General features: G+C 46.9%; 14 protein-coding genes across 14 annotated transcripts; 4 read left to right on the forward strand and 10 right to left on the reverse strand.

Annotated features, from left to right (window-relative positions):
* Positions 1-22: 22 nt before the first annotated feature.
* On the reverse strand, positions 23-1,159 carry KL911_003335 (uncharacterized protein; the record flags this gene model as incomplete). The annotated part of the gene is made up of 1 exon (XM_043198504.1): positions 23-1,159. One exon carries the CDS (start codon positions 1,157-1,159, stop codon positions 23-25), a length of 1,137 nt encoding a protein of 378 aa, XP_043053666.1.
* Positions 1,160-1,866: 707 nt separating this feature from the next.
* KL911_003336 (uncharacterized protein) lies at positions 1,867-2,811 on the reverse strand (the record flags this gene model as incomplete). The annotated part of the gene is made up of 1 exon (XM_043198505.1): positions 1,867-2,811. The coding sequence occupies one exon, from the start codon at positions 2,809-2,811 to the stop codon at positions 1,867-1,869; it is 945 nt and encodes a 314-aa protein (XP_043053667.1).
* Positions 2,812-2,905: 94 nt separating this feature from the next.
* On the reverse strand, positions 2,906-3,793 carry KL911_003337 (uncharacterized protein; the record flags this gene model as incomplete). Its single annotated transcript, XM_043198506.1, has 1 exon — positions 2,906-3,793. The coding sequence occupies one exon, from the start codon at positions 3,791-3,793 to the stop codon at positions 2,906-2,908; it is 888 nt and encodes a 295-aa protein (XP_043053668.1).
* Positions 3,794-3,863: 70 nt separating this feature from the next.
* Positions 3,864-6,611, reverse strand: KL911_003338 (uncharacterized protein; the record flags this gene model as incomplete). Its single annotated transcript, XM_043198507.1, has 1 exon — positions 3,864-6,611. One exon carries the CDS (start codon positions 6,609-6,611, stop codon positions 3,864-3,866), a length of 2,748 nt encoding a protein of 915 aa, XP_043053669.1.
* A 244-nt stretch (positions 6,612-6,855) lies between these two features.
* On the reverse strand, positions 6,856-8,259 carry KL911_003339 (uncharacterized protein; the record flags this gene model as incomplete). Its single annotated transcript, XM_043198508.1, has 1 exon — positions 6,856-8,259. One exon carries the CDS (start codon positions 8,257-8,259, stop codon positions 6,856-6,858), a length of 1,404 nt encoding a protein of 467 aa, XP_043053670.1.
* A 68-nt stretch (positions 8,260-8,327) lies between these two features.
* KL911_003340 (uncharacterized protein) lies at positions 8,328-8,966 on the reverse strand (the record flags this gene model as incomplete). Its single annotated transcript, XM_043198510.1, has 1 exon — positions 8,328-8,966. One exon carries the CDS (start codon positions 8,964-8,966, stop codon positions 8,328-8,330), a length of 639 nt encoding a protein of 212 aa, XP_043053671.1.
* Positions 8,967-9,280: 314 nt separating this feature from the next.
* KL911_003341 (uncharacterized protein) lies at positions 9,281-12,706 on the forward strand (the record flags this gene model as incomplete). Its single annotated transcript, XM_043198511.1, has 1 exon — positions 9,281-12,706. One exon carries the CDS (start codon positions 9,281-9,283, stop codon positions 12,704-12,706), a length of 3,426 nt encoding a protein of 1,141 aa, XP_043053672.1.
* Positions 12,707-12,720: 14 nt separating this feature from the next.
* KL911_003342 (uncharacterized protein) lies at positions 12,721-13,332 on the reverse strand (the record flags this gene model as incomplete). Its single annotated transcript, XM_043198512.1, has 1 exon — positions 12,721-13,332. The coding sequence occupies one exon, from the start codon at positions 13,330-13,332 to the stop codon at positions 12,721-12,723; it is 612 nt and encodes a 203-aa protein (XP_043053673.1).
* A 263-nt stretch (positions 13,333-13,595) lies between these two features.
* Positions 13,596-15,380, forward strand: KL911_003343 (uncharacterized protein; the record flags this gene model as incomplete). The annotated part of the gene is made up of 1 exon (XM_043198513.1): positions 13,596-15,380. One exon carries the CDS (start codon positions 13,596-13,598, stop codon positions 15,378-15,380), a length of 1,785 nt encoding a protein of 594 aa, XP_043053674.1.
* A 54-nt stretch (positions 15,381-15,434) lies between these two features.
* On the forward strand, positions 15,435-15,819 carry KL911_003344 (uncharacterized protein; the record flags this gene model as incomplete). Its single annotated transcript, XM_043198514.1, has 2 exons — positions 15,435-15,515; positions 15,643-15,819. 2 exons carry the CDS (start codon positions 15,435-15,437, stop codon positions 15,817-15,819), a joined length of 258 nt encoding a protein of 85 aa, XP_043053675.1.
* A 563-nt stretch (positions 15,820-16,382) lies between these two features.
* Positions 16,383-18,299, forward strand: KL911_003345 (uncharacterized protein; the record flags this gene model as incomplete). Its single annotated transcript, XM_043198515.1, has 1 exon — positions 16,383-18,299. The coding sequence occupies one exon, from the start codon at positions 16,383-16,385 to the stop codon at positions 18,297-18,299; it is 1,917 nt and encodes a 638-aa protein (XP_043053676.1).
* A 75-nt stretch (positions 18,300-18,374) lies between these two features.
* KL911_003346 (uncharacterized protein) lies at positions 18,375-19,955 on the reverse strand (the record flags this gene model as incomplete). The annotated part of the gene is made up of 1 exon (XM_043198516.1): positions 18,375-19,955. One exon carries the CDS (start codon positions 19,953-19,955, stop codon positions 18,375-18,377), a length of 1,581 nt encoding a protein of 526 aa, XP_043053677.1.
* A 99-nt stretch (positions 19,956-20,054) lies between these two features.
* KL911_003347 (uncharacterized protein) lies at positions 20,055-22,454 on the reverse strand (the record flags this gene model as incomplete). The annotated part of the gene is made up of 1 exon (XM_043198517.1): positions 20,055-22,454. One exon carries the CDS (start codon positions 22,452-22,454, stop codon positions 20,055-20,057), a length of 2,400 nt encoding a protein of 799 aa, XP_043053678.1.
* An 87-nt stretch (positions 22,455-22,541) lies between these two features.
* Positions 22,542-23,768, reverse strand: KL911_003348 (uncharacterized protein; the record flags this gene model as incomplete). Its single annotated transcript, XM_043198518.1, has 2 exons — positions 22,542-22,959; positions 23,413-23,768. The coding sequence occupies 2 exons, from the start codon at positions 23,766-23,768 to the stop codon at positions 22,542-22,544; spliced, it is 774 nt and encodes a 257-aa protein (XP_043053679.1).
* Between the last annotated feature and the right edge of the window lie 118 nt (positions 23,769-23,886).

The raw sequence follows: 23,886 nt of genomic DNA on the forward strand, positions 1-23,886 counted from the left end.
TTGTAGAAGCAGTATATTATAGTTACATAGCCAAGCCACGGCCTTCGATAGAGACGCCTCCCTTCTTGGTGCTCTTTTTTTTCTGGCTTAGCATCGCGAGTCTCTGGTTGAGTTTCTTGAATCTCTCGTCTCTGCTCAGAGATGACCCAACGCCCATTGCAGCAACACTGTTCTTTTGCTGGCCAATGGAATTCAAATTCACCTGAGGCGCCACAGTGTACACACTGGTACGGGCCTCTGGTGCCGCAGCACGCTTTCTCCTGTCTGCGCTTTCCTGATAAAGAGACTTGCGAACTGGTTGCTGGGGTTTTGGTGTAGGAGACATGCTCTGCAATCTGTCCACATCCACAGTGACGGTCTGCACTTTCTTCGCTCTGTAATTGTCTGATCTGCCCATGATTGGTCTGGTCCAGTCACCAATGAGCTTTTCGGCCATTCGCTTCAGCGAGGGGTCCACTTTCTTTGACTTTTGATAGAATAACATCACTTTACCCAAACCTGACTCTCTGAGATGGATCGTTTTGATTGGAAGTTTTGTAAGCTCGCTAAAGAGCGTCTTCTGGATTTCAAATGCAGGAAGTGAAGCATCGGGAAGCGGTTCCAGCCAGATTCGCACGGCCTCCAATAAGTTGTTATCGAGAATCGAGTCGTACAAGTTCGATTTTAAAAGAGTATCCTTGACTTGAGGTAACAGTTTGAGCTTGTGCGTGGCAGGCCGCTTGTTGTTGACACAGTCAATGTCTAACTCGGCGGCATCTTTCATCATGTTCTTCAAGTGGGCAATGGCTTCGTCCTGCATCGCCTCCAAATCCACCTCGTCGTTCTTCTTGCGCTTGTTGGGTTTCCTAAGCACCGCAGCGAATTTCTCTTCGAACTCTCTTCTTTTCCTTGCCTGTTCATCCTCCTCTTCGATCTCTTCTGGTGGGGGAACTTCGGTGTCGTCTTGTGGTGCGCCCTTGCTGCGCTTGAGCTTTTTGTTTTTCGGTTTCTTCTCAGGTTCTGCCTCCTCGCTACGTTCGCGCTTGTGAGCTTCGAGCTTGTTGATGTCCTCCTCCAGATCTGGAGCTTCTGTCCTGGTAGGTTCTGGTGCCTCGACAGAAGGAGCACGGGATTCCCCGGCGGAAGATGCTAGCTGATTGGTGTCGCCTCCTTCGTCCATTTTTTTATTAAAAAAACCGTGCACAGATATTTTTTTAATAAAACTTTTATTTCACCATGGATGGATTTTCTGAAGAAGACGCTAAGAAGTTCAAGCAAATGCAAAACGAGGCCACTTTCAAGCTAGCTGCCGTCATTGCTGTTGGTTTGTGGCTTGTCCCGACTGCTGTCCATTTTGTGAGAAAGGCTTTGTAAGAAAATTGCTAGATGCATCTGTATATATGGGTGATCAATGACTATGGCTGATAGGATGTTAGTATGACACAAGTGTATTCCACCACTTTGCAAAGGTTGATGTCTAGTTTTTGCTTGTCCAAATAGGCTCCATTTATGTACATTTGACAATGATATGTTGTTTTGCCCATCAGCTACGGTAGACAGTGGCTACCGACTGTTTGGTATTTGCCATCGCCATTATTTTGAAAACATCTTGGATCTACGACCGTTGTCTTTTGTTTGTTTACCGATAATCTCGTGTGCTGTCATTTTTGACATCTCCTCTCCATGTCCTAGCTTCTAATATTAATTATCCGTAGTTATAATAATCCTAATATACACTTATAATACATCTGCGCTGTAAATTCCATATCGTTTGACATCTGTGACAGAGACGCTTCTGCAACCACAGGATGCCTTCTGATCATCTAAATGCGCTTTCTTTCCCTCTAAATTCACCAATCCTAGCACACAACATTTTTTCCTGTCGTGTCATTGTAGCTCCTTGTCCAAGAAACTGTTCAGCTTTTGCACCAGTTCCAGCTGGACTTGAGGATTGGACCCGGAGGCCTTGGAGGCCTTTGCAAAGCCCAACTCTTCTAAGATTCCCTTGATGCGTCCATTCAGGTACCTATCCTCCTCGGTGTGATCAAATGCAACTGTTTTTGGGTCATTCAAGAGTTCCTTCATGGATTCCACTTTGTCATACATATATTTTACCTCGTTGATCAGAAATTTGTAAGTTTCCCTCAGAGGGGTTAATTTCTCGAGGATGGTGCTGGTTTCGCCCTTTAGAGACTCCTCTGATTTCAGGTCGATGAAAGACAGCTCTGCTTTGAGCTTCTTCGAGTAGTCCAGAAGCTGACTGAACTTGGAGAGCATTTGGTTCAGAACCTTGTTGGCGGCGATTTCAGCCTCCAGCTCGCGCACAAGTCGCTCGTACTCAGAATCCAATCTTTGTGCTTCCTCAGATATATTATCGCGTATTTCCATCCCACGATGGTGTTTCAGTCGCACAAATCCTCCTGCGACAAGGTCCGCCGGTATGTTCAGTATATTTCTCATCGCATACACCTCAAACTTGTCAAAGTTTTTGTTGATCACATGCTCCATCAAAGATTCTAGAGTGGCTGTTCCCTTCTGTATGTCTTCCACGGTGTAGCTAAATCCCGTAGTAGTTTGTTCTCGTATTTCTTCCTCGTTTACTATCACGTCGTCATCATCGTTGTGCGACTGCAGGATGCGCTCTTGCTGCTGTCTTCCCTCCTCCTCTTTATCGAATTTTTTCTGGATCAAAGCCAGCTCCAATTGCTCTGTACATCGATACATAATTTCGTTGATCATGTTGATGATGTCGTCAATCACAGAGATAGGTTGAAAACCAAGATGCTCCGTCAGGAGCTGCGAAGCAAGCATCTCTGCCGACTCGTTGCTCATGTTGTTTATTTTTTGTTTTGAATAACATTTATTCTACGTGTGGCAGTTAAATGTGGCTGGTACATTTTCCAAAAAATGCTAGTGCTATGTTATATCAGTCTTCATCAGAACTCAAATCGCCGCCAACAACCTTGTTGTCCTCATCATCGTCGTCATCGTCGTCCTGGTCATACTGCGGAACCTCGGTCTTATCATCGGTGTTGTCCTCGTCGTCCACGATAATACCCTCTGGCTCTTCAAATTTCTTGTGCTTTCCGTCTCTCACAACAGGCTGGCTCTCCTTATCTGAGCCAGGCTTCACCAGAGTACCCTCCATGGAAACGACTTTACCTGCAGCGTGCAAGGCTTTAATCGTAAAGCGAATCTTTCCCTCGACAGGAACACCGTTTTCATCCACCCATTGACCAAGGGACTTGCCAAACTTTCCGGCATCCCCGTCGGCGTTGAATTCATCCACCTGGTTCGGTATGTACTTCCATTCTGGCGGGATCCCTCCCTTTTTAATCGTTGCATTGAAGGTGTCGTTGATAAGAAGACCAATGTGAGATTGCGATTGCATGTACGACCAGCCTTCAACCACATCACCCACCTGTGGTCTCCAAACCAACAGCTCGGCTGTACACCACAAAAATGCAAATGGATTGTCGTTAGCGATCTTCGCAACGGCGATCTCCGTCCCATCTTCATCTTCAACCACATTTTCCGAGGCAAGTTGCACATTGTAGTACCCCAGAAGAACACCCTTGGCAAAAGGAACATAGGTCATAAGCATATGGTCGAGATGCTGCTGTTTGATTCCATTGATTGGCGAGTTTATGTGGCATGGAGCGAGAGACAAATAAAGCCGGGCTTTCACTTTATGGAAACACTTCGACAGCCCAGATTCATCAAGAGGATTTGTGGATTTGTGAGATATTACGTTGTACATGTCTTTTGCCGCGCGCGAGCTGCCAGAGAATCTCCTCTTCACCTCAATAGACATGTTGAATATTCTATTTGAATTGGAAAATTTTTTTTAGAGCCGCACCGCGATAAGGCAGGAGTACTATAGTTCAACGTCTTTTGAAGAGCTTAGTCAACTTTCGTGAAGGGCCAGGAGATTCCGGAGAGTTGATCACACTCATCATAGAGAACTTTCCGTTCCCCTCCACAGGAATGCTATTCGCGTTGACCTTGCTGAACCCTTCAAATTCTCCTCCAATCATAGAACCCTGAAACTTCCGGAACGCCAATCCTTCTTGGGAGTTGAGTTGCTTGGTTCTGTTTCGGAATTGCGGCTTGTACGACGACCATTTCTGCCGCATCTGCTTTTGCATTTGCTGTGGGGTCGGAGCGTCTTCATCCTCGCTATATTCGGGTACCCCTGTAAAGCGTACTTTCTTAATCGCTTCTCCATTTGCATCAAACTGAGGCGACGAACTCTCAGGAACGACCAGCACATTTCCCAGATTCTGCGGAGGACCATTTTGGCGTGTAGACGAGGCCCGCGAACGAGTCTTTACCGAGGAATTCTCGCTTGTTTTGTTAGGCGAGTTCCGTGTAGCAGTGGTGTCTGCCTCGTGACTTTTTGTAGTTTCGTCAGCTTCCGGAATTGTGCTCACTGGCCTTTGCGACAAGCTGCCAGATCTACTACGTGGCGCTGAATTCGACGGAGATGCACGTGCGGCCGCGATATTCGCTGGTGACTCCAATGGTTCGTTCCCTTGCAATGACCCTGATCGAGATCTGCTTGTTTGGATTTGTAAATCAGGAAAGTTGCTCTGTTTGAGAGAATTTAGCGGGCTGGTAGGGAACTCAGCATCGCTTTGCAGCGAGTTGCTTCTGCTTCCCGAGTCATCCAGATGTTTTGCAGGCGACCCATTTAATTGAGCATAGAGTGACCTTGGCCTTGGTTTGGATTCGATTCTTTTCGCAATGGCTTGTCCATTCTGCGATGATTTCATGATATGCTGCTGGAGTCTCTGCTGGGCAGTTAGCGGGGGCTGGGTCGATTTTTTAGAGGCCAATGCCGCTGCTCTGGCATGGTCAACTGGCGAACTTGGGGGCTTTAATAGCTTTGTCTGTGGATGGGAAACGGGTTTTGAGGATGCACCACCCCCAGCTGTGGTCGAGTTCATAGTTGGACTGTGGAATACAATTAGCCGAGAGGTAGGCTCTGCTCCGGTTTCATTCTGCTCTGGAATCGTGCGGTGCATCTCGGGAGTGACCATTTGAGAATTGTGCCTACTTGAAGTGGATTTTGACCGACGAAGGGTGAAATCGTCTTGGTTGCTTTGAAGACTAGAAGTCCGCGAGCGCGAAATGGAAGACTGTCGAGACAAGGAGTTTGGAGACGACCTGGTGGATCTCAACTCTTCGCGCAGCTGTTTTTCACGTTCTCCCACTTTCTGCCGCGTCTCTTCTGCTTTTTGCTGTTCCTGGTCGCTTGAATCAGCCTGTTGCGTAAATTTCGGTTCTCTGGCATCTAAGAAAAGCTCCTTGTGGGATTTTGACTGTTTTTCCACATCTGCCTTGAACTTCTCTGGCGATATGTGCATAGCTTCCATGTTTTTGCCAAGTTGGGCGTTGACTTGCAACCTTTTTTGCTCATTTTGCTCTCTGATTGTCTGCTGTTTAAGTTTCTGTCTCATCTGTTCCCTGTCGAACTCATTAGAGCGATTGGAATCGATAATCGTTTGCCACTCCGCCTGAAACCTTTTTAGGACAAGGATCATCGTACTTAGCATGCTGTGCGCATCGTCGCTGACCTTATACAGCTCAAAGATATTATCAGGACGAACCACCATCAAGCCTCCGTTTCTCGTCATTTTCGTTATTGCAGCCAATAGTAGATTGTTCTTCTTTGACTGGTTGAAATAAACTTCAAAGTTCCTCATCACCGCTCTAAGAGACTCGCTTGTGCGCGCGTAGTTTTCAAAGTAGAAGCTATTGTTATGATATAGGACTTTTCCGAATTTGCGGACCACACCATAAAAGTCAGCAAGATGCAATATGAGCAGCAGCGATCTATGAAGAATGAATTTATAATGCGGTGACGAAAGCAGATTCTCTTTGACCTTGCATCTGCCAAGAGCATCAATGCGATCTCGAAAGGCATCCATGGCTAACTCAAATTTAGGCAAGTTGACGTTCAGGCTTTTAAGGTCAAAGGAGCGGAGACATATGTCGGCTTTAGCATCGGCAAATGTATTCTCTGGCTCATCGTCAACCAATAGCTGCATGGACTGTAGCTCTGGAAAGTCCAACATGTCTGCAATATCATCCAGTGTGAACAGTGGCCTGTCTTTCTTTGCTTCCTGAGAGGATCGTTCGTTCATGGCAGTTTTCCACTTGTGGTCGTATATCTCAAAAGTATTAATTAGCAATAGCTCTAACAGCTTTAGAGTGTCCAGACATTGCCGCACTGTCGGCAACTTCAGTCTGGTAGTATCATAATTGGTGGAATTGTCCATACAGTCGAAACTGACTGGATTGGTGTTGGGGGAAGACTCTATAGATTGGGCGGGATTGAATTTGTTGCCGTTGATCAAGATCTCAGATCGTCTGTATATATTATCATTGACGTTGAATATACACCCATTGAGCACTATGATGTATTTTGTGAAAGCAATCTTTTTTTCTTGGGAGCAAGTCTTGACGAGGGATTTAACGTTTTCAATGAGCTTGAGTATTTTTTGCGAGGCGTAGCGATATTGCAATATACGCGCATCAAGAGAGTCTATTGGGATGCACTCTTTGAGAGAAGGAGCTGGCAGGCCCGACTGGCTATTTATTGATGGAGTCGGCGAGTGTGTACTCATTACTTGCCAACGCGTTTATCTTATCAGTAAGCCAGTTGTGTAGTGCAAACAAAATGCACTAAAAGGCTATTTCAGCAAATATCAACTGTAGGTCTTTGGAAACTAAAGGAGACGCGAATGATATCAGTATTCCAGCGGAAATTAACGGTCAAAAAGTCAAGTTTTGATGCATCTAGTACATAAGCGAATGATATAGTTTTACTGCGTACGATTTTTTACACAGCCCGCAACTCTATATACACATTTATTTGGGTTTCGGGCTCCCGTTCGTTAGCCATTTCCAAATGAGGTCCTTTTGCTCAGGGGTGCTTCTAGACCTTTGCTTTCTAAACCTTGCAAACAGCTGGCCTCTGATTTTGTCGTCCAATCTTTTAGTCTGCTCTGTGGTTGTGATGTTCATTTTCTGCACATTTTTCAAGCGACGGAATGAGTTGACCACCATGGCAGCTCCTGCAACCATGCTAAGGAACACCACTGCTCCAAATGCAACCTCTGATTCCTCAAGGTAGTTTTTGAGGTTCATTCCATAAAGGGCTGGAGCCAGCGTCGCAACCGTTGCTCCCATCGTATAGATCGATATTTTCAGCTCGAAGACCATCAAGGAGTTGCGGTTGGCGTCCAAGATGATATTAACAATTTCTTCGGTCGATTTAATGTCGTTAATAAGAGTCTCTGCCTGTTGCACTATCTCGTCACATTGCTTGTAGTAAGACTCCAAAAGCATTTCAATTTCGCCTGTGTCGAGCTCGTCCATAGACGTTCTCACAGAGTCATGGTGGTTGCCTCCGTCTCCGTCGATTCTCATTTCTTCTTGACGGAAAGGCCCACCGTAGACACTGTGCTCGCTCAAATACATGCTTTCCAGATCATCATCGTTATCCAGCAGCTCATCCAGAACGTTCTTAATCAGCAAGGATTTCTGATAGAAGGTTGTAAGTTTCTTGGAGTTGACCAGCAAGTCTCTCAATTTCTCTCTGTCGATCTCTGTGTCCAGGTGATTAAGGATTTCGGTACAGACTTTCAGATGCTGTCGCAGCTCTGTTTCGAGCACTGCCATGACGTTAATAAGGATGCTTTCCAGCGCACGGAACTCGTAAGACTGGCTCACGTTCGTTGTTCCGTGGACCGTCTTGACCTTCAACTTGGCCTCTAGGTCGTACATAAATAAACTGAGTTTCGAGGCCGCTTCCGAGTTGGCTGTATCAAAAACCAGCACAGAATCAGCCTTCACCAATGCCTTGATATGCAACAAATTGATTAGAATGCAATTAGACCGCACCGCAATGATCGGCGCCACATCGACGTTTGAGGAGTCGATCTTGCGCAAATCTCTCGGGAACAGTCCGTTTTCATGAAGGAATTTTGCCTTTGGGAAGCTCTTCGAAACTGCCACAACATTTCCGTTCGCATCGAAAATCGTGCAACTCACGTCTGAAGAATCCGGCTGTATGGTCTTGAGCACTTTCGCTAAGTCTCGTGGGGTTTTCTGAAAATGACGAGATCTGAACTGTACCGGGACCAAGCCAGGTTTTCGAGATAGAATATCGCGTGATATATACCATGTACCATGGAAAGTGTTCAAAAGCCCCATTCTGGGCAACACCGGCGATGTGTTGGCACCGAAAACTGGCCTTATCCACCTCCTCATTGAGACTAAATTTAATAAAAATTATCACACCCTAGACCTACACTATCAATATTTAATCGTCTACACTGTCAATCGAAGAACTTTCTGCTAGGAGAGACACCGAATAACTCGAGTCTGAGGGCCGGAAGAGCGGTCTTTGATAGCAAAGCCAGTCTTTCCTCGAGGGTATTGTTGACCTCAATCTTTCCCGTTCCGTTTATGATGATGCAGCCGCCAGCAGAGTCGTCGTTCAAGTAAGACGATTCGTCGATGGAGATGGACACATCGATGTTGGACTTTTCTTTGAAGTCCTTTGCAGCCTCTTCGCTGACCTTTTTGGCCAGCTCAACGTCCGCCTTTCTCACCCTCACGGCGACTTTTGGTTCCATAAGTGCATATAATCCTTCCTCAATGAGTAATTTCAGAATGTTTCCGTATTTACTGGAATCGTGCGACAGCTTAACTAGCGCAGCCTCAGCCTCCTTGAAAATAGTGTCCAGGGCCTCTTCCTTGGTGGCGAGAATCTTGAGTCTCGTCTTGTTGGCAATAGTGGACTTGGTGATTTGCTGTGCCAAGGATGCTTTCTTGAATTTAGACTCGTATTGGGAGTCAATGGCGTTCATTTCTGACCGCACAATGGACGCTTTTTCGATCTCGTACTCTTCGTCGGCCTTCAGCTTGATCTCTTTTGCCTTTTCTTCAGCTTCCTTGGTGATGAATGCTTCCATCTTTAGGAGCTCACCTTGAACCTATTCTGTTAGCCTTCGCGCGACTACAAATCTCGACAACATACCTGATCCTCTGTAAGTGCACGGGTGGACGCCATGGTAACAAGATTATTCAATTGCCGTTGTTTTGTAGATGTATCTATTACTCTTGACAACTATGAATTTAAGCAGCATCTGAAAAACAGTAGCACAAAGATCGCGGTACCTGTGCGTGGTTCATATGCAAGACATAAAAAAATATAGGTCAAATAAATAAGGCAAGACCAAAACGGTGCTAGTCTATCCGCGGTGCGTCCTGGTGCTTTTTGCTTCTAATGTTTCGATCGCCGCAAAGAAGACTACTCTCTGTGCGACCCAGAATCAATCCAGTGGGGATTCAGCATCTCTCTGAAGAATTGCAGGAGCAGCTATTTCCTGACTCCTATAAACGAGGCAATGAGCGCCTCACGAAGCACAATGCAATATTGATTAAACTTGCCCATGAACATCTTAGGGCCAATCAGCTTCTTGGCAAGAAATGCTCCATTTCAGAACCTATCAAATTCGAGCTTCCAAAACTTCAAGGCCATAACCTTGCGGAGCATTTTTATCGTTTAGGCATGGACAGTTTGAAGCCGTACCAAGATATCATAAAAGAAATCATGAACATAGGACGCACTGTACAGCCAATGCCAAAAGTGTGGCTATTCAAAAGCGGATGGACAAGATACGCACCTGGGAAAAAACCTGAAGCTGTTCCTTATCCCTTAGAAAAGGGCCTAATCTACGATGTCGAGGTCTTATACAAAATCAGTAAATACCCCGTTATTGCAACCGCGTATTCCAACAAGGCGTGGTATGGATGGGTCTCTCCTTATCTGACAGGTGAAAGTGATATCCTTGATGGCCATTTGATACCCATGAACGTCCAAAACGAGGAAAAAATCATCATTGGACATAATGTTTCGTATGACAGAGCGCGCATATTGGAGGAGTACGACCTCAAGCAATCAAAAGCTTTCTATCTGGATACCATGTCGTTGCATGTTGCAGTGAGTGGAATGTGCTCCCGACAAAAAGGAAAATGGATGAAATATCACAAGATGAAGGACGAGGAAAGACAAAAAGAGGGAAGCTTGATGAAATTCAGGGACGAAGTGGAATCCGAGTCTCTCAAAGAGCTTATAGACAACCCAAACTTGGATGCCGACGAAACTCTGAGCTCGTTTCTCGAGGACGACCCATGGTTGCGAACCAGCAGTTTAAACGGGTTGCAGTATGTTGCTCATCATCATTGTGGTATCAATATCACTAAAGAAACACGAGATCAATTCTCGACCACTAATCCTCAGGAAATCATTGACAATTTCCAAAAGCTAATGGAATACTGTGCCACTGATGTGGTAACCACATACAGGGTTTTCTATAAAGTGTATCCAGAATTCAGAGAGCTGGTCCCTCATCCTGTTAGTTTAGCAGCATTGAGACACATTTCACAATCATTCCTTCCGACTAACGAAGCTTGGGAGAAGTACATCACGCGGACAGAGCAGATGTATCAGGATAGCGTTGAAAAGATTGAAAACAATTTGAAGAAAATGTGTGAGCAGGTTGTGTCTTTGAAAGATGACCCTTCACAGCCGTGGCTAAATGATCCATGGCTGTCACAACTAGACTGGACCATAATCCCGCCGAAACTGACGAAAAATGGAACCCCCTACAAGAGACAGAAAATGCCTGGTTATCCCGAATGGTACAAAAAATTGTTTTCTAAAGGTAACATGACCTTGACTCCCAAATCCAGAGTGACACCGCTATTGTTAAAATTGTCTTGGGAGGGAAAACCAGTTTACTGGCTAGATAGCAAAGGGTGGTGCTTTCTCGTTGATAAAGGCGAGGAGGAAAAGTACAAGAAGAAGAACTACACATATTTGGAGCCATCAAGGATAGTGGAGGAGGGGTTGGCCTCGAATCCAGACTTCCCAGAATTGTTGCAAATCAAGTCTTTCTTCAAAGTTCCTCACGAGGAAGGACCTGAATCTCGTACGACGACCTTAATGTCCAAACCGTTTTTGCGGTATTTCGAGCAGGGCATTTTGTCTTCGGAGTATGATCTTGCCAAAGATGCACTAAATTTGGCCGTTCGAAACAGTTACTGGATCAGCTCCAGGGAGCGGATCATGAACCAATTTGTTGTTTACAAACAGGAAGCAACAGACTCCAAGATCGGAATGATCATTCCACAAATCATCCCAATGGGAACCATTACCAGACGTGCTGTTGAAAACACATGGCTGACAGCCTCCAATGCTAAGAAATCGAGGCTCGGATCTGAGCTGAAAGCCATGATCCAATCACCTCCAGGCTACTGTTTCGTGGGAGCAGATGTTGATAGTGAAGAGTTGTGGGTGGCTTCCTTGGTTGGAGATTCCGTTTTTAAAATACACGGCGGAACGGCGATTGGGTGGATGACTCTGGAAGGTACTAAAAGTGAAGGCACGGATCTTCATTCGAAAACAGCAAAGATTTTAGGAATATCGAGAAACGACGCAAAGGTTTTTAATTACGGTCGTATCTACGGTGCCGGAGTGAAATTTGCTACCTCTCTGCTGAAAAAGTTCAACCCAGCAATTACGGAAGCCGACGCCAGGAAGACAGCCTCTGAACTTTATGCTGCTACCAAGGGACAAAGTCAGACGGTCAACAAAAGGAAAATGTGGTTTGGTGGGTCGGAATCCATTGTTTTCAATAGATTGGAAACTATAGCAGAACAGGATCATCCAAAGACTCCAGTACTTGGTGCCGGAATCACTTCTGCGTTACAGAAAAAGAATCTTCATTCCAATACGTTTCTTCCTTCGCGAATCAACTGGGCGATCCAATCTTCAGGAGTCGATTATTTGCATCTATTAGTGGTATCCATGGAATACCTTCTGAAAAGGTACAAAGTGGACGCAAGGTTATGCATCACTGTGCACGACGAGATTCGCTACATAGTGAAAGAGGAGCAGAAGTACAAATGTGCAATGATCCTCCAGATAGCCAACTTGTGGACACGTGCAATGTTCTGTCATCAGCTAGGTATTGATGAGGTTCCTCAGAGTTGCGCCTTTTTCTCCGCCGTGGACATTGATCATGTTTTGAGAAAAGAAGTCGATCTGGATTGCTGTACGCCTTCAAACCCAACTGCAATTCCACCGGGAGAAGCGTTGACGATTGTCGATCTTTTGGAGAAGCCCGAAATCCAAGAGTTTTTAGCATCCATCGAAGAGGTGGACCTGAGCCAGTATGCTGTTCCCAAGATTGTGAAACCAAGTGACTTGCTTGACCAGGACCTGAAAGGTCCCAACAAATCACTTATGATCAAACTTCAGATAGCCACGAGTCTTGATGAGTTCAAAAAGATTAGAAGGCTATTCACTAGCAACATGAGACGCAGTAACACAAAGTTTATGGAAAATCATCAACGAGATTTCGAGAAGTTTGTGATATCAGGCGCAACTCTGGGTGATATGGGTGAAGCCCTTACAGAAAAAGCTCTCAATGATATAGACTTTGAATTTGATGTCTCACGAAAAGAGAGATCATCGAAGTCGTCAAAATCAAGGAAAACCAGCGCCACGCAAGCACGAAGGAAGCGAAAGGAGTCACAGAAGATCGCAGACTCCGAGCTATCGAATGAAATGTTTGACAACTACTTCAACTTTCATGTGGACAACATCGCCTCTTATAAATCAAAGCACCACGCTATTCAAGTGTGACGTGTTTTCTTGAATTACATAGCTTTTTCGAAAGCGATCGCGTTTTGTAATTTTCGTTTTCTTTCGAAGTAACGTTTGCGATACTGTTCAATATCGTCAGGAGTCAATCTCGAGCTGATTAGTTCTTGTATGGCCTTCTGAAGAGATCGCGGAGAGGTTCCGTTTACCGAATTCCGTGCTACCGATTCGGGAGATTTTTCAGTTACATCAGTGGGGCTCGAATGCTCAAGAACTGAATTCAAGTTGATTGGCTTACCAAGTTTATCGGCAACCTCTTGCCTATGCTTTTTGTACGAATCGGAAATGAAGACTTCTGTGGCTTCCATGTCTTTTTTCAGTAGTTCATTCTGGCGCTCAATTCTCTCCTGCTGCTGCTCCAAGCGTTCAAGTTCTCGTAGCTTTTTGCTCTCAAGCAGCTTATTAATGTATTTAGGTTTTCGAGCCTCTTTTGTTGCCTGCTGGGTAGGTTTCTTTAGTGTTTCGTAGACTTCGTCATACTGGAACTCCTCTGACTGCGGAGACAACTTTTCCTTCCTTACATATTCCCTCGACTTTTGTTCGGTGTCGTCATCGGAATCCTCACCGAAAGCAGATGCATTTTTCACCTTGACTTTGCCTAATCTCATTAAAACCTCTAATTTCTTATCGAGCGACGCGACGTTTTTTCCAGTTGATCAAGAAAAAAAAGAACCCTAGACAAAACAGAGTTGTCTTTTTGGCATTAAGGCGGAGAAATATTATGATCCATCAGTGCAAGTCGTTTGATTGGAACTAGAATCCGGAAAAACCATAGAATTTGAAGTGAAACATAGAATTTGGAAGACGAAGTAGGCCAACTTTGATACACTTGCGCATAGTAGAATATCAAAAGTCAGAGGGTCTCATCACGATGTCGCAGGGATTTGATTGGTTTTCGATGCCGGGGATGAACGCCGATACGGAGCATACGGAAAGGCTCACGCATCCGTCTGTTTCCTTTGGCTTCTCTTCCGCACCTTCAGGTTCTTCAGTTCCTACTGCTCAAGCACAACAACAAGTACATTCTTCACCGTATAAAAATCGCAGTGCTCATTTGAATGCATCGGCCGATACTTTATTTGAGCCCGACAAGATGTCTGATATTTTCAATCGTTTGGATATCTCTGGGAGGGACCGGAGAGCGCAGAGTGACGATAACATCAGTTTGGGATACACGCCTACAAATATGGCAGGTACAGAGTCAGGAAACAAAAGAGACCCACATCCACTTGCAAAAAGCACAGAGTCTCTGGCTTCTGACGATGACAGCACTGTTGCGTTGTCTTTGACAGCAAACGATCTCTCTATACAAGAAGCTAAAACGTACCTCAGGTGGTACAACAATATACTTTCCCGAAAGCGTGGCGAGAGAACTATAACTTTGGAAGAGGTGTTTAGGTTTCTTTCCAATTTTCGCATCTCCGAAGCCATCAAAAGCAAATTGAGAGAGCTCTTTGGCAAAATAGCATACTCTTTGAATATCGGCCAATTCTATGCATTGCTGAGATTGCTGGCTCACACGCTAGAAGGCAAGCCTCTCAGAAAATCATTAATAAAAGTTCAGGCATCCATTCCCAAGCCCATCTCAATCATGGCTCGTAAAAGAGCGAAGGATCCAAACGAAAGCATCGACAGCTCTGAAACGAGCTCGATAGACGAACAGCTGACAGAGGCCAGTCAAGAGCCGCCCCAGAAGCTGGACTTGGACTCGTTCACACAATTTATCCTCACAGGAGAACGTCCGTCGAAATCACCGAAGAAGAAAAGCCGGTCGGGCAAAAAAGTCAAGTTCTCGGATCAGGTGATCATAGAGCCACCACCTTCTGACGAAACGTCCATATCCTCTACGGATACGCCTCCCGAGAAATCTAGCTTTGATTTTTCCTTGCCAATGGACCAGCTGCTTGCTCGGATGAAAAATGAAACCTCCTCTCCGAGCTTACAGCAAGGGCCGCCGGCGAACACGGAGGACGAGGAGGAAGAATTGAAAGACATGCAAGAGTCTATCAATCATTTCCAAAATGTGACGATTGATAGCGTCTCAATTCATGGTACACCGTCTAGTGTTCCTACTTTGCAGGTTAACGATGGCTCTCCAGATGCAATGTCAGCCCCGTTGCAACCTCTTACTCCGAATCTAACGGGAAGTGTGTCCAAATCGATGAGAAACCATTACAACCTGCCACCTCCAAGGGAACGAGGAAATTCGTCTCCATTACCGTTTAGCTCACAACCGAGGGTCTCATCTCCACTTACGCGCAATGGAACTACATCCGCGGACAGCGCTACAACGTTTTTGGAAGCTGCACTTTCGCAAGGACCCGGCAGTCCTGGGCCAGAGCATTCACATGCGACGCCTCCCCCGCCACCCCCTTCAAGAAACAGAGGCTCTTCGTTGCTCAGGCCTCCTCCACCTCCTCCGAGATCTCGCAAAAATTCATCTCCACCACCAGTACTCGCTCCTGAAGGTCCCACACAAGAACAGCCATCTCTGCCGCCTAAGCCATTCCTAACTGATATGCAGCGCCAGCATCACTTGAGTGCCGAAAACATGACGCCAAACTTTACTGGAGGGTTTGGCCAAGGGTCTGATCTTTTGAACAGTCTCAAGAGCTTGCAGGCGGAAGTTGATCGGATCAAGGCGAACGAGTACTAGACGCGCCGATCGACGTATTTTTTTCCAATCACGACAAAATTTTTTATATCATCAATGCCACCGGTTCAGAACATACAGTATCAGCAACAGCAGCCTTCGAACTTCGACAAGTTCAAGATGGGACTCATGATGGGTGTATGTATTGAGACATAAGAATCCTAACTTTTAGAGCACGGTTGGAGTTGTCACCGGACTCATGTTTGGCGGAATGACCATCTTAAGGCATGGAGCACCTAACGGAGTGATGAACACGCTGGGCCAGTACATTCTCGGTTCAGCAGCAACCTTTGGATTATTCATGTCGATTGGATCTGTGATCAGGTCAGAGAGCGCTTACGACGTCGCGATGAGTCGGCCAGGGTCTCTAGCCGAGCTCAAGGCGCATATGATGGCTAGACACCTGGTCAGCATGGAACAAAACAAGAACAACTCTCAATAGGAGATCATCAAATTGAATAAAACTTGTGGATATGAACAGCGTAGTACAGGGAGGGAATTTGGAGATACTGTCTGTCTGTTTTGGATTTCTCCTCCGCTTGTAAAATCTACTAGAAAAGTGTCTCACGACTACCAATACGGGTGCTCGTCAGAGTGGTCATCTGCAGGCTCTTGAACCTTATCCAAACAAGTCAGCAAGCACTTTTGTAAGAACAATAGCAGATGAAGCACGACTGGGATTTTCTCCAAGTTCCAAATGCCCTGACGATCTTTTTCCCGCCTGATTGTCCGATTTAGGTTAACGAAATGTCGAACCAGACAATTGCAAAGATTGGCTTGCAAACTTGTTCTTGTCGTATGTAATCTGCACGGCTATAATGGTTTCATATATCTGAAACTTTTCGACGCAATAAATTTTCCCTACTCAGCTATCTTGATAGCGGGATCGAAGCTCAATGACGGCATGTTTCAAGTTTAGCTCCACGATATAAATATCAAGCATACGCAGGAACGCCTCTTGTGCAACTGTTCTTGGTAACAGAGGAAACTTCTGGTTACCGACCGATGTCTGAACCGTCAAAGAAAGTCCAAGGAGTGGTAAATAAAAGCTTCAATGCAATCCCTTGTGGAGATATCAGTGTCAAAGATCTGAAAGATATTTATTCATGTCTTCTGTACTGTCTGGACCTGAAAGCTGAACGTGAAAGAGAGCACAAGCTGCTCAAGCTGGCGTTCAAAACCTACCACCCGTACTCTTTCAGCTTGGAAACAGGCCTGGCCGCGATGCAAAAGCTGAGGATTCACCTCGAAAACACAGCCACCTGCATCGACATTTCTTATGAGATCAAGGCAAAAACAGCAAGAGAACTACTCCAGCTGTTTATGAACGCACGAATGCTACACTCACCTGAGGACAAAACCCGGTCAAAACTGAAGTCCGGAGTGCTTCTCCAGCCTACGCCCAAGGGAGTCGCCATTCTAAGCTCGTTCTGCTCAAAATACGGCATCCGAGGGCACAATCTTGTTCCCGACATCCTTAAAAGTAACCTGAATTCCATGGAGCTCATCACATTCGAACGCAACTCCAGAACAGGCGCCATTGTGCATAGCGAGTATTGGAACAAGGTGCTTTTCCTCCACCTTATGGGGCCGACCAAAAATTTCTGGTCGCCCAATATGCCGCCCGACGAGCTGCCGGACTTATCAAGAAGCTACATCGAAGAGACCTTTGGGACCGCAAATGGATTTGGTTCGTTTGAAATGACGTCTCAGGATTCGTTCTACGCGTTCCTGAACGAAAAAAGAGCAAGTGCCCAGCCAGTAGAGTTAGAGGAACAGGTCGAGAAAATCGAAAAAAACCCAGTTTCGCCTTTCCATCACAGATTCTTCACCAATCCAGATTCAGACTCTCATGTTCAATATTATGTGTCTTCGAAGGGTGTCCGTCTTTTCCACAATAAAATAGTCGAGAGGCCAGATGGTAGCAAAGAAAATATGGGCACCTGTTTCACAGGTAAGGCGGTAGTGCAGTGGCTGCTCGATTGCACCGACGTATGTTCACATGGGGAGGCTGTTAGAGTGGCTGGGCTGCTCTGGGACATGGGGCTGTTCTACTTGCTGAATGGGCAAGACTTCCCTAATGTTTCCAAATTCATCCCTCGTAGAAACGCTTATTATTTTCTGACGAAGGAGGGCTCAAAGCTGGTTCATTGGACACTACCAGACAGAATTCCGACGCTGTCAGATGAAGAGTCGGAGACAGAGGGTCAGACGCAGCAGTCACCGACGTTGCAAATCTCTTTGAAAGACGTGTTAGAGGACCCAGGAATGAAATACCAGTTTCGCACACATCTTGTTGACGAATTCTCTGTGGAGAATTTGGAGGTATACAATGACATACAGCTGCTCGAAAAAAAGTTCAAGGTACTTAAGAAGCTACTCAAACTAAAGGAACGGGAGAAAATGTTCCTTTTGCGGACGCCTCTGCGTGCAAAACGCAAAGCTACCATTTCCGCAGCTGTCATCAAGCTGTCCACTGATTGTCTCAGCGATGCGTTCAACATCTACACAGCCTATCTGGCGCAGGGCACCCCATTCGAACTGAACATCAACTCTAGACTTCGGACAGATATCAGCCGCAAGATGGTTGCGTCGGAGCAGCGTGCTCCCAAAGAGGTGAGAATAAATACAGAGATCCAAGTTCCAACTCCCCCACCCAAGACGGACCTTCCTGTCAACAAGAAGGACCCGACTCAGCTCACCTTGGACTTGCAGAGCATCAAATTCGTGGACCCTCCAGCGCCATCGCCGACAGACTACTCGATTGCTCCAGTTCTGGAGTCACTGGCAGGAATCATGCCGCTCTACGAGGAGGTGAAGAGACACGTTTTTGAGCTGATGGCAAAGGACTCGCTGCCCAAGTTTCTCGAATCCGACATACTCAAGGAACTCCCTGTATCGATCACCAAACAAGCTAGATGATGCACAGTTGTAGATTTTAATTTTATGTATGATTAATTTTGGATACGCAAGATCAAAAGGTATATTTATTCATACTTAATTAACCGGATCTATTGTGGTTCCCTTTTTAATGGTAGCCCACCCGATCAGTCTGAAGTGCTTGTCAATACGTCTAGACAAAGCGATCTTCTCGTTAATCTCGGTACAAGCCGGCGATGTGAGCGTCAATCTGGCCATATCTGCTTTGACGGCAACGACTCTGGCTCCTGTAGCAGTGGATCCGATGTTCACCATCAGCACGTCGTCAACCTCAAGTTTTCTCACACGAGCCTGTTTCTGGCCATCTGTCTTGACACCCAGAAGTCTCCTGAGTAGGAAGTAATTAATCTCAATGTCGGTGAAAACCGATGGAAGATGTCCCTTGGATCCGACAACTTGGCCAACCAGACGGTCTGCTCTACACAGAGTAGGGTCAATGTTAGTTCCCACACCGATCAGACCTCCCGGAACAGCGAACTTTAGGTCGTTGTTCTCAGCATACAGCGAAACAATGCTCGAGAAAATAGGCTTGCACTGGATCTTTCCGTTATCGTCTTTGGTGACGATACCTGGTCTGACTTCGATTTCGTCTCCGATTTTGAACACACCGGTCAAAATAGAACCTCCAGCAACACCTCCCTTCAACTCCTCGATCTCGGAACCTGGCTTGTTCACGTCAAAAGATCTGATCACAATGAGCTGGGGCTGGGCAGAGAAGTCTCTCAGTGGGACTGGGATCGAATTCACCATGCACATGTTAACAGCGTCGATGTTGTATTTGAGTTGTGCAGAAATAGGAATGATTGGAGCGCCGTCCGCGATCGTGCCCTTGATAAACTTTAGAATCGACTTTTCGTGCTCCAGAGCAGCCTCCTCCTTCATCAAGTCCACCTTGTTTTGTAAAATGATCACATGCTTCAGCTTCATAATCTCGATGGCTGCCAAATGTTCAGAAGTTTGTGGCTGTGGACAAGATTCGTTACCTGCAATAAGTAGCAAAGCAGCGTCCATGACGGCTGCTCCAGACAACATGGTACTCATCAAGATATCGTGACCCGGACAGTCGACAAACGACACATGTCTAACCAGCTGGTATCTGCCTGTGCAACCTTCTCTTTCGCACTTTGGGTGAATCTCCTTGCTGCTCTCAAAGGAACGGTAACATCCCGGCTCAGGACACTCCTCGTTGTCACATCTGTAGATTTTGGCGTTAGCGTATCCTAACTTGATTGTAATGTTTCTTTCCAGCTCGTTCTTGAATCTGACAGTTTGCACTCCAGAAATGGCGCGGACGACGGTACTTTTTCCGTGGGCGACGTGACCAATGGTACCGATGTTAATGGTGGCCTGTCTGTTGATGATTTCTGGCGACAAAGGAGTCAGCGATGAAAAATCTGGGTTATCTGGCTGTTCTGGAAGACCGCCTCCTTCTTCAAACTCCTTTCTGCGCCTCTCAAGCTCGTCCTCGTGTTCCTTCTCGTCATCAGATGTCACAAAACTCACTTTTTTGCCCTTTTGTGCTTCTTGTTCGTTTTCGCTGTCGTCTCCTTCCTGGCCAGCATACTGATCGTTGTGAGTCTCATCCTGGCTACCGCCAATGACGATGTCGGGAACTACGTCTTGAAGTTCGGTCGGCATTTCGAAATTATTTGTATCTATTTTTTTTAAAGGTTTTTTTCAACAATTTTTTCAACGACTACGTAGAAATTCTCGCGCGTCGATCGTCTTTCAGACACTTCACTCAGCATGGAACCCAAACACGTCCATCACCGTATCGATGTTCTTGAACAGGAAGTCCGAGTCCATGTCCGTCACCATCTCCCACGAGTCCAGCGGGAACTCGCGGTTTTCGCCCGTGTCTGATTTGCGCGTCTTTTTTGTAACCTCAGGTTGCACTCTGGTCTGCTCCGGAGGCGATTTGTACTGTGACAAAAATGGCGACGCCTTGCTGCTCGAAGTGGCGCTGCCGCGGTCCTGCTTGTCGCTCAGAGCTATCGGTTGGGGGTCCAGCGGAATTGTTTTGATAATTTTGCGGGCAGACGATTCCGGATGCAGGGTATTTGACAGGCTTCTCTGTTTTCTGCGTCTCCGAGACTGGGACGAAATAGACGAACCCGGCGTGTCGTGGATGTCCTTGGCAATAAGCTGATCATCCGGAGTCTCGTCAGACGCAGAGTCGGAGTCCACAGCGTCTTCGTAGCCCTCCGACTCCGACTCCTCGTCTGCAGCTCCACTATCGACATTCGAGGAGCTTTCGCGCGGTGCCAGCTTGATCATACCGCTCTTCTCGCGCAAAATCCAAAGGCAGTCGAAAAACACGCTCGCAGCCATCCGCGAACGCACAGTGACTTTCTGGAACTCGTCTCCACGCTCGTGCAGCGTCTTGAACAGAGGCCAGAGCGAGCGCATGATTCCTGACGATCTGTGTGCCATATCATGCTTGACAACCGAAGCCTTCAGAACGAGGTCGATTGCGCTCTGGTACGCTTCCTTTCCAGCACCAACGTCCACAAACGAGGTGTACGAGGAGTGCACCAGTTTAGCGATGATGAAGGCGGCCTGCCAGATCGTCAGCACATGGACTCCAGGCATGTATTTCATGAAACCTTTGTCTCGAGCCTGGGCATCTTTGCAGTGCATAATGACGGCCAACGCAGCATTGTACGCTTTGGTCATGCCTTTGGTGAGCTCGAAAGGTGCAATTCTATCGGTGTCCAGAAAATAGTATGTTGTAATGTGCAGTCGGGCAGCGTAAAGATTCATCCGCAACATGTCGTCGACAGGATGGGCGAAGTCCGACAACAGCTTGATCTGCAGCTGGTCCAACTGATTGTGTAAGAGCTGCAGCAAGGGCAGTCTTTCGGAGGCATCCACCAGTCGCAGCGGGTCCAGAGGATTGCTGTTCAGTGTTTTGGCCAGACAGTCCTCAAACAGCTGTATTTCCACCATCTGTCTCAGCGAGTCAGGAATCTCCAGCGCGGTGTTGGGCTTGCACGACATGAGCAGCGACGTGTCGAGCTGGACAAAACTAGGAAAGCCGAAAGCAGTACCGATGATTTGGGACACCGCATTGCAGCATAGCCAAGTTCTCACCTGCTCCTTCAACAAATCCATGTTATTTGTTTTCATGCCGTCAGACGAATGGCCCGGCACGTGGAGTCCAATCCTAATCGCCTGGAAAATGGCCATTCCTATCGAGTTCCAGCTAGCGTCAGCGCTCAACGAAGACTTTAGAGGGGGCCAGTAGGTATATATTAGCAAGGCCTGAACAGAGAAGACACTGGAAACATTGAGAATGGCCTCTTCCATCTCTGCAGGGGCATATCTCGTGATTGGCGCAATTGCGAGCTCTGCCAAAGCTGACTTGAGAATGGGCGAAAGCGCAAAATAAAGCCGACTGCTTTCTTCTCTGGAGATGGCAGACGACTGGTGTTTCCGCAGGGCTGTGTACATGATGGTCCAAAAGAGCACTGGACACAATTTATACAGCTTTTCCACGCCCTTGTGGACATCAACGACGGGCAGAATAGGGTGGTAGCGCTCGACGTACTCGTAAAAGAGAGCCTTGATTTGATCCTCTGAAAGATTAACGTCTCCAAGTGATTTTGGGGAGCAAGTGTACAGAGACGAGTCTATATGTACTCGGGGAACAGCAACGGGATCGGGGCCTTTGGTGCCAAAAAAGGTGGACTCGGTCATGTTCCGCATCACTGCTGGACCAGTTGGCGCCGTAGAGGGCGCAGTAGCTGGGGATGGGGATGGGGACACAAACGGTAGGATTGGCGGTATGCTTTGAGGCGGTGGCGGGCCCGAAGGAGGTGCGTTAACGGCAGTCAGGGAAGGGAGCGTCGTGATCTGCGGAACATACTCCGTACTCCTCATGTCTCCTTGAAGCCGTTGTCGAAGAAATTCATACTCTTTCTCTAACTGTGCTATTTTGGCTCGCTTATAAGTTCTCTTGTAGTCTGATTTCAGCTCACATGGCAGCTTCCGCCGTTTGCATCTGGTGCAGGGCTCGGGGGCCGTTTCGTGGGCATCGCACTTGGCCTTCTGCTGTCGGCATTCAACACAGGCAATTTTCTTTGACCTTGTCTGCTCCTTATCGGTTTTTACCAATGGCTGTCCATCGGTACTCATTCGGATTCGACCTGGAATTAGGGATGTCCCTTTGGCTAGATAAGTATTTTGATATTTTTTTTTTTTTTTTTTTTTTTTTGATTTTTATTATCTGAAAAATACTATGGTGCACTTTCTAGAGAGCATCAACCATGCAAGCTCAGACACGAAAGTGCTGTGGTTTTCAGTGTTTGTACGAATGTCATCTTTTAGCCTGACCAACCAGGTGCTGACGTTGTATCTCAAGGAGTTGCACATCAAGGAGTCCCTGATCGGTCTGTTCATGTCGCTCACCATGATAGGAGATACCCTGCTGTCGTACATTTTGGTGTGGAACTCAAACAAAATAGGCAATCGCCGCATAATGGTGCTTGGCAGCTTTTTGATGCTGGCATCTGGCGCTGTGTTTGCGTCGGGAACGGATAGCTTCGGCCTGCTTCTCGTCGCCTCGGTGTTAGGTGTGATTTCACCGTCTGGAAGCGAGACGGGCCCGTTCAAGTCGATCGAGGAAGCCGTTCTCGCAAAACTGACCCCGCCAGATCATCGACCCGAGGTTTTTGCCGTGCACGCCGTTCTAGCGTGCGCGGGATCATCTCTGGGGGCACTGGTCGCAGGGTTTTTCGTCCAATCCATGGTTTCGAAATACAATATCGTCTATAAAGACGCCTACAGATACACATTTATCATCTACTGCGGCATTTCAGCGGTGAAGATGCTCTCGATGCTGATGCTATCGCCCAAATGTGAAATCTCCTATATCCCAACCTATGAAAATGCTGCTAATAAAAGTCTTCCTCAGGAGCCGGCCGAGCTTGATGACTCGACTCCGCTCCTGGTATCGACTGTTGAGCACCAGACCGTCACGGGGCTCTCGCCATCGACGCAGAAAATGCTTTTCAAGCTGCTCCTCACGTTTACGATCGACTCGTTTGGCGCTGGATTCATGCCGCTTGCATGGATCATATATTATTTCAAATACGAGTTTGACGCTCCGGCAGCGACTCTCGGAGCCATCTTCTCGTCGCTGGACATTTTACAAGCACTCGCTGCAATTCCGTCCGCGTGGTTCGCCAAACACGTCGGCCCTGTCAAGTCGTCCATCCTCACACAGGTACCTTGCGGGCTGGCCCTGCTCTGCATTCCGCTATTTGGCAAAACTCTAGCATTGGCATCTGTTTTCCTGCTTCTCAACCAAACTTTCACAGCATTCGATGTGATACCGCGCCAAATCCTTCTCTCGTCTGTGACGACCTCTGAGGAGCTCCCAAAAGTGATGGGTACGGTGAATTTAGCGAAAACCGCTGCTAGAGCGATCTCGCCAAACTTCACCGGCATTTTGGCCCAGCACGGAGCGCTGTGGGTGTGTTTCGTTCTCAACGCCTCGCTTTTGGTGGCTGCGAACCTGATCCTTGGATACAACTTCCCGCACCTCGACTCGCAGATAGTCCACCAC

The sequence above is a fragment of the Ogataea haglerorum genome (assembly GCF_019207285.1).
Source record: "Ogataea haglerorum isolate 81-453-3 chromosome Unknown 81-453-3_NODE_9_length_481884_cov_97.824832, whole genome shotgun sequence".
Classification (NCBI taxonomy): domain Eukaryota; kingdom Fungi; phylum Ascomycota; class Pichiomycetes; order Pichiales; family Pichiaceae; genus Ogataea; species Ogataea haglerorum.